Source organism: Toxotes jaculatrix, chromosome 7 (assembly GCF_017976425.1).
Source record: "Toxotes jaculatrix isolate fToxJac2 chromosome 7, fToxJac2.pri, whole genome shotgun sequence".
Lineage (NCBI taxonomy): Eukaryota > Metazoa > Chordata > Actinopteri > Toxotidae > Toxotes > Toxotes jaculatrix.
Genome location: NC_054400.1, coordinates 20,404,185 through 20,417,216, shown reverse-complemented (window position 1 = coordinate 20,417,216; position 13,032 = coordinate 20,404,185). Strand labels below are relative to the sequence as shown.

The following is a 13,032-nucleotide window of genomic DNA, read 5'->3' as shown; positions in this document are numbered from 1 at the left end:
GGAGGGTCTATGACTGAGAGACACAAACCCTGGACACAAGCACGGGAGGAAGACAGGAATGAAGAACTCTGCTGAGAAAATGAGAATAAATGGATGTCAATTTCCATGTGGAATTGGTAACCAATGATCCATTAAGGCAGCCTTTCCACAACAGACAGACAAAATAGCCTGAATTAGAAGTGCCTGACATTTCAGTTAATTGCACTAACCATGTCAGCTCCACAGTAGCTGCAAACCAGGTTATGCTAAGTCTTTACCTTCTACCCGCCATATGCAATGAGAGCAAAGGCCTCATACTTTCATACTAGCTTGCATGTGCAGGAATCGCTGTTTAAATGATGACAAAATTACTTGAAAGATTTGTCTGTGTATTTGTGATATTCTTAAATACACAAAATAAATAAATGTATAACTAATGAGACGAAAGAAGTGGACAGGTGCAGCACCCTTCCATTAAAATGTATCCTCTGTTGTCTGTTTATGATGGAGAAAAGTGTCAAAGCGTTTCACACTGACTCAACAAACATGAAAGAAAACACACCTTGCTGTCATGAAAGCAAAAGGTTTATTCATGTTTGAAATTACACAACTACCACAAGGAAGACTTTTCAGTCCAGGGTGTAGTCTGGTTAGAAAGTAACACTAAACATCTTTAATACATTAGAATCACTGCCACAAATCATTTGTCATGACTTTTCAGTTTCAGAATCACATACAATAGAAAAAAGAGAAAAGAAGTCTTGAACCCTGTTGAACAGAGCTGGAAATTTACAGTTCTGAATACTGAAACCTCTATGCATTACAGTTTTTATAGTGATTTTTTTTCTTTTTTTTTTGCATGATTTAGTAACAAGATGAGCAACATTCAAAATGTTTTTTTTTTTCTTCTTCAGTATTTACAACAGTTTTACTGTTTGGTGTTAATTTATCAACAACGTTCATCGCACCCCCTCGTAAAAGCCACAGACCAACAACGTCATCACCCTGCCCATACCCTCCCCGTCTACGCGTCATGGTATTAATATTGTTATCATTTTCATTTTTTAAATTTTTGTCATTTTAAGTTGCAGTGCAGCAACAGAATTTTATTAAAAGATTAAAATATACATTAGATTACATAGAGAATGAAGAGTTTACAGTGTTACAAGATGTAATCAAAATAACTACATAAAAACATTAAATAAGGGCAAAAGAAACGATGGTGGTGATATTGTTTAGAGGTAGTAAGTGAGCACTCTAAGCTACAGAAAAGTTGGAAATTATTGGTTTCTATGAGTTTGAATGAGGTAATAAAGCTGTGGATTGATTGGTGGGATGTATAATTACTCTTTAGCTATATTATGTACAACTTTTCCTGTGTAATGGGGGGCCTGCTCCTGTGCCATGAAGGAATGATCTACTGTGGGGGATTTGTTGATTTCCATACGCAGTACAAAAAAAAATGTTTACATATGTACATACTAAACATCAAATTATAAAATATGGAATGGTGTCATGTTATAGTCAAGCAATCAATTACACTTCTTTATGTTCCAGAGTTTGAATAGGCATTCCCTTGTACTAATGTATACGGCTGTAAGGCGAAAATAAATCTTGAAAGGAACTACAAAGCTGCCATTGAGCTGTCAACAGTAGCATTGTTGAGTTGCTGGACAAGATTGCGAGCACATTACAGTCAAAGAAACAGCTGCTTTAATCTATGTATTGTAAGAACTGAAAGAGAACCCAATTATCAAAATGGAGAGCAGTAATTAAATCAAGAATCAAACAAATGGGCATTTAAAATGTCATAAAATGTCACGTTAAATACACAAGTGTCATCCAGTATTTTGAGTTCAGACGAGATAATTATCCTGAAAGTTTACCGAGTAACATCTGAGGGATGTTTTCTGTTTTGTATGTGTTTGTGTGCTTACTCCTACGACAAACAAACAGGGGCAAGGTGATTGTGGTTGATTTATGAAGACAGAGAGAAAGAAAACACTGAACCATCAGGAAACACTTGGTGTTCGAGATGGAGGATGTAATTTGTGTGGCATGGTTGTGGGAAATTTGAAGGTACAGGAAAACAAATCTCTAGTGATTTTCTTTTTTTTCATTATTATTGTTATCCTCTGCAGTTGGTCAGCCAGTTAAAGAGTCCATGCCCAGCTTGAGGGGAAGATGCATTAATAGCGGATCAATTCGAGGTATCGGAGTGCACACTTCCAGGTCCTTCTGTCGGAGATATTACAGAAGACGGAGTCGTTGCATCTTGCCATCCCCCATTAGCCTGGGACACAAATGGGAGAGGTTGAGATTACAATCACAATCTCTGCAATATGAGCTTGGTACAATTTTATACCCAAAATGTAACATAACGCTCCTGAAATGGAAAGGAAACAGAACAAAACTGATAGGTTGCACTGATCTGTCAGATAATATTAAAATGCTGCAAATACACTGATGCCGTGTGATAAGCCCAGACTCTGAGCATTCTTTGCATTACAGTAGCATCAGCAAAGAGACTCTTGGAACCAGATTTGTCTCGTGTCCCCACCAATGGGAGCAGTCCCCGAAATCAGTGTCTAAGCAGATTTCAGCAGCGGCGGACAGCTTGTCGCTACATATTCTCCTGTCAGTCAAGAAGAGGGAGGGCTCGGGCCGGGTGAGGTGGGGAGAGCTGAGTGAAAGTGACAGGGCAGGGCCTCTCCAAGAGAGCCAGTCTTAGCCAGCCTGACTTTGCTTTGCTCCAGGCATGACCTAGCCTTTACTGGATCCCTCTACGTCACCACCAACAAAGCTAAAGGTTAGTCTATGCTAATATATCTATAAGGCACTTTCAGGGGTTGTTGCTACGAAACAGAGAAGCTTTGCCAAAATTTGACCTCTTCGAAAATATTTTGCTTCTGTATCACTCTTTTGTTCTGCTTCTGTTTTTCTTTTGTTTTCACGTGGTAAGGTTGTTCTTCGCCATCAGTTGCTGTTTTCGTAGGGATGATACTGAGCGCTGGTGAGCCAGTGGGCACAGGTCTACACTGCACATGGAAGTGAGAAACCTTGTGAGAAAGTGAAGAACACTTGATCCTGTGAGGAGCTGACATGTCTAAAGAGCTTATAGCTATAAGGCTTCAGCAAAGCCGTCATCAAAAGTGGCAAATGCTGGCAACAGCCCCCCACCATTTGTTTACATAAAATGTGTTAATTTTTTTTATTCTCACAGATTTTTTTTTAATTTCCAGTAACACTGCTGTAAATTTAATACCTTACTTTTGATGCTTTCAATAGTATTAGACTGAATATGCGTGCATTTTTACCCAACAGGCATAACAATACAAAGAGAGCAAATACTGAGGTTCTGATATATTGGGGGGAGAGAGAAAGAGAGAGAGAGAGAGAGAGAGAGAGAGAGAGAGAGAGAGAGAGAGCTGTCTGACACTATTTCTCTCTCTCTGCCTCTCTCTTCATCCTCTCTCATCAACGAAATTAATCTTTACTCTGATAGCTTCAGATTATGCGCTGCTTTACAAAAAGGCACCATATCAAATCTCATCAAGGAAGATGGAATTCATGTCTGGAAAGGGCTGCAGGCAATCACATGTTCATATTTTATCATGAAGATAAGGCTATGGAAAATTCTGTGAAGCATTTCAAAACAGCTAAAATGCAACAGATACTGTGCAATGAAAGGACTTTTTAATTTTTTTTTTTTCCATTTTTGGTTTAAGTTAAACAAAGTATTAAAGGCCATTTATTAAAGTAAATCTGCAGGTTTAATTCTCCTGCTGTGTAATTTGTTTTATCAAATTCAACTTTTATTCACATCAGGTGACAAAGATACAGTGTCACATGCTTTGAGAAGCTAACACACATACAAGGTTGTGTCGATCTGTGTCTACTATGTGTGTAAGGCAATATGAAGGACTGTACCATCATTAAATGTAATTACAAATATACACGTGCAGCCTATTTTGATGATGAAAAACACCACACCACACTGTTTTTGTCTGGACAATCTACACTTGTAACCAGTAAAACCCCTACTTACGTTTATCCCATGTGGACTATACATGGAGTTTCCCCCAAGAGCATCATTGTATCCTGCCGTCTGACTGATAACATGGCGCAGGGTATCCACCTGAGGGGACAGACAAGGTGGACAAGCTGGTGAACTGGGTGTCTCGCAGCAGTCCAACACCAACTGTAAACATGCTCTGTGAAGCAACAGATACTGACTAGAGTGAAATCACAAAGAGACTTCTGAGATAGCAAATGTACTAACCAGATTTGTAACACAGCTAATAGATTTTCTAATGAAAAAAAAAAGGAATGTCAGGACATTACTAGCATGCTCAAATCTATCGCATTCTCTATTGTGGCTATGGAATAATAAACAAAAACAAAAGCACAAGTGACAATAACATAACATACACTATGGCTGTTTTAAATGAGCTTTTATTTTTACCGTAATCATGAATAAGCATAGATTTTTTTTTTTTTTTTCCATATGTGCATGGTTGTGTGTCGGTTGTGCAGCTGCGTTAAACTTACAAAATGGAAGACATCAACAACAAACAATAACAAGATGAGACAGGAAGATAGCAATATAGAGTACAGAAAAAAGGGGGGAAAACACAGTACCAAAAACCCAATACCAACCCAAGAGCTCAAGTCAAAGCCAAATGCATTCACAAAATGTTTGGAATAGTAACCAGGAAGTTGCTCTGTGGCATGATAGCAGTGGGGTGGGATTATATTTTGGCTGCCAAAATATTCCATCCAAAGCGAAATAGTCATTAAACACTTCAGTCAATCAGAGGTTATCGGAGGCCTCGCCGTGGTAATTTGAACTGCCCTCCCATGAGCAGCATGTTTTTGCATTTTCTGCTTTTATTTTTATTTTATGTTTTGGTTTAATGTGCTTCAGACTGCACTGTGGATGGCTCAGTACACAGGCAAGACAAGGACAGCTCTCTGCACTGTTAGTCAGGAACTGTCCCTGATTGTTGATCCTACCTGTGACTGTACATTGGCTCCGACTTGTGCCCCTTGGTAAGAATCCCCATTCAGACTCTGCATGCTCAAGAACATGTCCCCAGAGTTTGGGAGGTTAAAAGAACCTGAAGAACCTGGAAAGGGAAGATGTAAGTAGCTGAATACATGAGAGGGCTGTAAAGGGAAAGCACAGACACGCACACACGCGCACAAATAACGCAGACACACACACCACACATGTGTCTGCATACACAGACCCAACTCAAGCAGACAAATGCACTAAAGGAAGACTCCCATAAAGCAAGCAACTACAAGGGCAAAGGAAGGAAACCAAAGAAACAAACAGAAGAGGGCGATATGGAGAAGGACTAGAGAAGAGGATCTTTTTTTTTACAAATGCGGTGGACACAAACGAAATGAAAATCACACGACACAAAAGGGACCAGTTCTATATGTGGTTGGTCGCGTAAGCTCCCAATTGCTCCACATCTCCTACTTCCAGTCTAACTTTGGCAGGGAGGTATCACATGGTAAATGACAAGGACAAGAAGAAGCTTATGAAAAGACCAGTACCAGTAAACATGTTGCTTAAAAGAGTGTTTTTGCTCTCTGCAGAATCCAGCTGAAACTCTTCATCTTTCATCTGGAATCCTGGGTGCAAGAAAAAGGGACCACTTCATAAGCTTACCACATCCCGACGCAGGTCAACCTAGTCCAAACTCAGCATTACATTACTCATTAAACTGGACTAAGGGCTTTGTGTTTTTATAAGATTCTTATTCAGTATGAACTGCATATCATGTCATTATAATATAATACTATTACTGTAGGTAAAATGCTCCCAGCAGTTATGTTTCTCTTTATTTTGCCAAAAAAAAAAGCACTACCATTCAGTGGGACTACATACCATTGCATTACAAATGACAGGAAGTTGACAGAAAGTCAAGGGAAAACAAATCCCATGGCATCATTCTGAATTCTCGCTTTTTTTTTTTTTTTTTTTGCCAAAAATACATGTGTTCTCGGTTCACAAGTCAGGAACGCTCTCTTTATGCATGAGTTTGCTTGGCATCAACTGTCTTATAGACAGGAGACACTGTGATCCCCAAGCTGGGAGCAGAGCCTGTCACTCTTGCCTGTGTGAATGGTGCATGAGAGAGTGAGGCAGGTAGGCAGCAGGTTAAGGGCTGAGGTAGAGGGCAGATATTTATTTTTATTTTTTTTGTCTATATGCAGGAGTGCCTACCGGAGTTAGGTGTGGTAGGGGAGTTGGCCTGGCTGTTCTGCACTGCAGCGGCTGCAGCGTGTGCTGCATTTACAGCAGTCTTGGCGGCATACAGGTTGGCTTCTTCCTGAAACTTGCCGATATTTTTCTTGTACCGGATCCTTTTGTTGCCAAACCAGTTGGATACCTGTGTGGGAGAGCAGAAGGAGGAGGAGCAGAGGAGTCAGACGTCAAGCAGCCACAGCACCGTGCACTGAGCAGTGTGATTGTTTCAAGATGTCATGTTTGGGTCCATCAAGTACCCAATTCCCAGCCCCTGCAGTAATGTCCGCCGGGTACACAAGCTAATTAAGCCATAATCAGGAGCCACTTGTGTCTTCTCATGGATGGGAGCATGACATGTTCTCAGATCTGTCTCCTGACAAAACTAAAACACAAGGGGCTCCTATTGCCGGTAAAGTCAGTGTATTGTATATATTTCTCATATCAGGGCTGGTTGTTAAGGATACAAATTCTGACATTTCCCTCAGTCAAACATATAAATGGTTATATTTTACCCTCTAAAGAATACCAGATTCCAGATAAGTGAGTCTAGGTAATTGGCACCTTATGTAAATATCCACGTACAATTGTTTAAATTAGAATATACATATACAGTTGTTTAACTGAGGGGCAAACAGAGCTGTAAATTGTTTGACTACACGAGGGGAAAACTGTACAACATACTATATTTGTGTTAAATGTTTATATTTGACTAAAATACTAATACTAAAACTAATACTAATACTAATACTAATTAAAGCATGCATACCAATCTATACAAACATTCACCCTTAATTAATGGCTGGCCCGGGTAGCTGTTCTTAAGAGTTTATTAACAAAACATTAATACAGTAATGAAACATTTGTGTGTGTGTGTGTGTGTGTGTGTGTGTGTGTGTGTGTGTGTGTGTGTGTGTGTGTGTGTGTCTGTGTGTGTGTGTGTGTGTGTGTCTGTGTGTACATGCAGGCTCAGTGATTCAGGAAGCAACTTTTGTTTGTAATTATCAAAAACAAGAGTTAGAGGGTAAAGACCTGCAGACGTGAAGCAGTAAATACAGATTATCGTTGTGGCAGCGTTAGTTGATGATGTGGTTAAATAAAGGAAATATTTTACTGAATTAAAACTGAACTCTAAAGGAATGAGGAAGTATTGAGTTCAAATGTCTCAAACTGGGTATATTCAGATTTCGAGCAGTGGGAAATGCTAATTTTGTTGAACTGAAATGGTGACATCCAACATCAGTCAGACGCTGAAAAGTTGCATGAGGGGTGAGCCTTATGTGTGAATGCTGGCTCTGCAATAACAGTGGAATAATAATGAGATGATGCTTGTTTTTAATGGTCCTATAAATTAGAGTGTCTTGTCGTTGTGCTGCTGCCCCCCTCTCAGGCCCTGCAGCCCACGGCTGGACCAGCCAAAGAGCAGCTGCCCCTAATGACGCTTTATTTAATTTCCACCCATGTGCTTAAATTTTAATATCCCCAGCAGCCCGCCAATGCTGTGGCGTGAAAACTGACTGGATTTGTAGGACATCAGATCATTTCTATCCTGCACGTCTCTGTGCTCTAAATCTTTAATATCTAGGCAATTAAAATTAATGACCATTCAGGCGAGGCCCACTGTTGGCAGGGTTTCCTTGACATCAATTGTTTGATGGGTTTACCTAGAGGTTAAACTAACAAGCAAGGTTTAATTGGAAGCAATGAAAGCCCTGGCCATCATCCTTTTTACTTAACCTGCTTATAGTGGATTGTAGAGCCAAAGACGATGCAATATTCTCGCTCTTTAAGACAGCTCACAAAATGCCCACAAACCCCCTGAAAATCATAGGAAATGTTTTCTAAAGCTCATCAGTCTGTTTAATTCAACAATACGTTCAGGCAAACAGTGTATTAAACAGAACTCCATTTATTAGAGTATCAGCTGTAGCATTTGCACATGAAGAGATATTTGATCATCCATTCTGAAAGTAGACAGTGAAAGTGGAAGATACGCACTACTTTACTTTTTACCATATGTCACTGATCCGTTGCTGATTCTAAAGTGTTATAGTAAAATGAGACAGATCATTTCGAGAAACACAAACATGTTCTGACTTCGTTCTGCTGCTGTCCTTTATGATGAAGTGTGTTATGACTGTATTCTACCACTATATGGTGTTACAAGCCTGGGCAGTCTCAGCAGCGTTGGCATCTATTCCTCCAGACGTTACACCACCCTTCTCCATTCTACACACACACACACATTTCTCTCCTGCCCACTGAACTCTGGCTTTAGTGATTCTCGGGTTCAGCTAAATATTGAACAAATGCACAGCACTGTAAGGTGTGGAGCACAACCCAATCTACAGAACTAATTCCCTTTTATCTCGTGGCAGGCCATGCATTCAATTGACTTCTATGTGTGGTGAGAACCAGGTTGTGAGACTGAATTACCTGACATCAGCAGCCTCAAAGGCAGCGATTGTATAATGACCATGCAGACTCCTTGCAAGAACACGATACCATTGCCTTCATTGCTGCCCACTAGAGAGGCTGCAGCGCTCTAGTTAATAATTCAAACTATTTCACCCCATTTCAGGTCAATACTCCTCGCTGGTTGATGCACGGCAATGCATGATCTGTCTATGATCTCAATATATCTGAGGTTATAATGCCCTAAGCCTTAAATAACCAATACAAAGGTGGTCTCCCTAGTTGTGATACCATCAATTATACAGGCTGCATCAATAATGAATAAGAACTCAAGTCTTAGTTTCTCCACATTCACTGATCTGAAACATTGAAAAGTGTCATTCAGAAGAAAAATGCCCGCAAATGTAAATAATGTAAATTAAGCTTTGAACTGGAATTTGCCTTAAATGCTGAACCATTCATACAAATTGCAGCAAATATAGCCTCTATAAACCCTGACACAGCCTCCAATCTCAACACGGACTGTGCACAGTGATGGAGGGAATAAGACTGGATCCTGCATTTAGAAAGCCACACTTAACAATGTCAATAGCTCACTGCACTTTGGCTATTTGCTACACACAAGCAGGATTCAGTTTTTATCAAATCAATGTAGACATTCATTTTTTTTTTTTTGTTCATTCACATTTATCACTGTAGCATTTAAATATAAATAAAACACTGGATTTTATCTTCAGGAATCTCCTGAGGTAGAGCGGCTTTGCTGTCTGGGAAGACGACTGCATCACTTGCATTTTAAACGATGCCTGCTAAAATGATGCAGGCTGTTTCGTCAGCGATGATGTATTGAGCAAAGCTGCGGACTGATATTGGCATACCATTCACAATGGATGGTTTTTACTTAATGAACTGCTTGTGCAATCAACAAAGCACCAGAAAAGGAGTTTGGGGTAGGTGGCGGGGGGGGGGTTGTTTGAAAAAAATGGCTTAGCTGAGCCCTCAATATGGCCACAGTGAGGGGTGTGTGACTCTGAAAGGCCGACACGGTGAGGGATAACACACTTACGCATCATGTCGAGCATCCGACTTTGTTACTCACTTAAAATGAGCCAAAGCACTAAGAATAAGTCAATAAGAATGTCTGCCGTGGCCTCCGCTTGTCGAGGAGTACGCCACAAATGGGGCCTGAGATGAGTTCAAGTGAATTTTTAAAAGCCCTCTAATTTCTGCACGGACTGATTTGTTCTCATGGGAACTGCCACTTTGGCCTGTTTTGCGAAGCACTCAGAAAACAGAGTGGAGCTCCATTTGTGAGGGTCGGTGGCCATTCTTTAGCCACTATAAAGCACACAGTGATCACGGGTTGGGGTGTGGGGTAAATAAAACTCAAGAGTGCAGTTTGATTCCAAAGATTCCAAAGACCACACAATTAGTCCACGCTCTACAACAAACAAAAAAAATAACAATAATGTGGTAAACAATAGCCAAAAAGTAAAATTTCATGTGACACATTTGTACACACATAATATGGTGATAACATGGGTGTAGTGTAAAAAATATGGATCAATCAAAGAGAGTCTGTGTTCTTGCGTGACTTAAAGGTGGGATGTAAATGCTGAAAAAATTCTTATCCACTCTTTTAGAAAAGCAAATTCAAACTTTAAATACTGTAGTTTATGATAACATTAGCATTGGTCCAGTAGTGTGAGGGAGGGAGGTTCTGTGCAGTGGCAAACTGTGAGGCTATTACATACATAAACAAAAGGAGATACAAAAAAATGAAAACAGTGGATCAGGAGAAGTTATGACATACCTGTGATACTGTGATGGTGCTTCCCACCCCCTGAAGGCAAAAAAGAATGGGCTTTTACAGTATCTGACTCTTCATGACTACACTCAATATACCCCTCAACACCCCCTCCCCACACAGAAAAAAACACTGCAGATTATTGTATAGATTCATGTTTCTCTGATATTGTGCCTCATGAGGACAACCATAGAACAATAGAGAGATGAAAAATCTAGTAGTCACAATCATAGCAGAAAAAGAGCACAGGATGATAATACTTTGGATGTGGGGGTTAGGTGTGAGAGATATTGCCTTCAGGTTTACCCAACAAGGAGGCTATGCTATATATAAAGTGGGAAAGTCGCATCTTTATATCTAAACTGTAACTGTGAATTAGCAGTCCTGCAAGGTCACTTCAGCTGCAAACATACAAATAAATACCCGGTATCATCCAGGGTTTTCAAGCACCAGACTTTAACTGCTTTTCTTAAAGTAATGGATGATGCCATTTTTTTTTTCTTCTTCCCAGCTTATGACCTGAGTGACTGACCAGGCAACAGAGAGAGCACACATGGTGGATGGGAATGAGAGGGAAAAATGGCAGGGGACCCAGCGCTGGGGTGGCTAAGGAAGGACAGCATAGTGCTTTGATTGAGGCCAAGATGATATAGGCCTCCCCTCCCTATGGCCCTGCTCTGACTGACTGGGACCAGCCTTGACTGAAGCATCATTAGGCAGTCACAATGTCAAGGTTAGCTAAGGACATTGTGTCTTGGTGGTGTGACCTACGGTAACTATCCCTCTAGGCTTTAGCCTTTCCCACCCTGATTACCCACCAGCTACTGTTAGATGAGCACTACCCACCTGGGAAACTGTGATGCTGCACTTCTTGGCCAGCTCCTCTTTAGCCTCCTCGCTCGGATACGGGTTGCTGAGGTGCGAGTAGAAATATTCGTTCAAAATTTCCGTCGCCTGCTTGCTGAAGTTTCTCCTTTTCCGCCTGAGTGGGGAGCAAAACGAGAGAAAGGCCGAGCAAGCCTATTAGTGGGGACCAGCATTAACTCATCCATTTGGATCGCACAAATTGCACAATCAATCTCACACATAAATGGTGAAAATAATGAGGAATGGGCACTAAGGGCCCTCAGGAGCAGAATATCGTGTCCTGCTCCAAAGGTCCCGTCAACACACAGAAGACCAGAATCCGACCAATAAACTGACAAGCACAAACACACACACACACACACGCACACACACACACACATACAAACAAACACACAGTCACAAAACACATACAATGTTTAATTTGGTCTGTTGGTCTCCAATCTCCAGTCCAAGCGTGTAATGTGTAGAGTTTAGTGCAGCGGATGGGTGGGCTTCGTGATGGAGCGCAAAGCCCAGTCGGAGTGCATCTCGGTACATTATAGAAATCACGGCATGCACAGTTGAGCATTGTTCCTGAAGTGCCACAGCCCCAGGGATCTCCAGTAGAAACAAGCAAACTCTAACTAGATCTGGGTCCCCTTCCCTCCCAAGGGCACTACTTATCATGTTGTTGAGCATTTGCTTATTTTGCCTTGTTTACTGCGCTTCACACAGGCAGTGGGCAGCAAATGTGCTTCCACTTGGCTTGTTTGGCCCGAACTTGTGCCGCTCTCTGCTGAGCTCCACACTGCGCCACACTGTTAGTGATTAGAGTAATCCACAACACCTGCTGATGACCTCCCCTCCATCCATTACACATGACTCGGTCCCCATTTCATTTGGTCGTAACTGCTCTCAGGTGTGAGGGCATGATTGTCTTGAAAATGGATAATGCATGGAACATGGACATAATTAAAATCATGCATCTCTGCAGTGCTCATACTGTGTGCTGTGCCAGAAAAGTGAGAGCAAAACAAACTTCAGACCTGCACACGGTCTAAAAATGACCTTGCCCACTGGACGTTCTTATGTGGGACATGCAGAAGCAATAAAAGTTTGTAGATACCAAATGCACACACACACACACACACACACACACACACACACACACACACACACACACACACACACACACACACACACACACAGCATATACTCTACACACACGATCCACTGACCTGGCATCAAGGAATCTGGAGCGCAGGATCATGACAGCCTCACAGGTGCTCTGTTTCAGTTGCATCTGGATGGAGCTGAACTTACGGTGGATGATTCCCACCATGCGCTCAATCTCTTTGGGAGAGATTGGCCGCGTGCGAGACTGCTCCCTCAGCAGGTTCATCACATGGGTAGTGAATTCGTTACATGCCTGCCAAGAGACAGAGAGACAAACACAGCCAAAGTGAGTTCTGTAAATGTCCCAAGTCACATCTCACAGATTTTTAGAGCATACACAATCTCTGTGACTGATTTACTAAAGTTGTACAATTTTTTTTTCATATGGGAAATGAGTTCATTACATGCAAGCTCTTTTTGTTAAAAGCTTCAACTGAATGCGCTGTTCATATATATTACTTTGATGACATAGTAGGTGAAGTCACCTCTGAATATAAATGCAGATTTGCAATTTGGCTTGGCCCTAATGCAGAGTGAATTTAAACAG

General features: G+C 41.2%; 1 protein-coding gene across 5 annotated transcripts in view; it reads right to left on the bottom strand.

Moving 5' to 3' along the window:
- Nucleotides 1–1,024: 1,024 nt before the first annotated feature.
- Nucleotides 1,025–13,032, bottom strand: part of pbx3b (pre-B-cell leukemia homeobox 3b) — a 58,392-nt gene continuing 46,384 nt past the window's right edge. The window contains exons 4-10 of one of the 5 annotated variants that reach the window (XM_041042252.1): nt 12,548–12,738; nt 11,310–11,445; nt 10,470–10,499; nt 6,221–6,386; nt 5,548–5,625; nt 4,028–4,117; nt 2,175–2,272 (exon numbers count right to left, since the gene is read on the bottom strand). In XM_041042252.1, the coding sequence (XP_040898186.1) occupies nt 4,071–4,117; nt 5,548–5,625; nt 6,221–6,386; nt 10,470–10,499; nt 11,310–11,445; nt 12,548–12,738 (648 nt within the window). In that variant the 3' untranslated portion in view covers nt 2,175–2,272; nt 4,028–4,070. Of the gene's footprint in view, nt 2,273–4,027; nt 4,118–4,995; nt 5,109–5,547; nt 5,626–6,220; nt 6,387–10,469; nt 10,500–11,309; nt 11,446–12,547; nt 12,739–13,032 lie in introns of all 5 variants that reach the window. The other 4 variants (XM_041042250.1, XM_041042254.1, XM_041042253.1 and 1 more) reach the window with 4 other exon arrangements.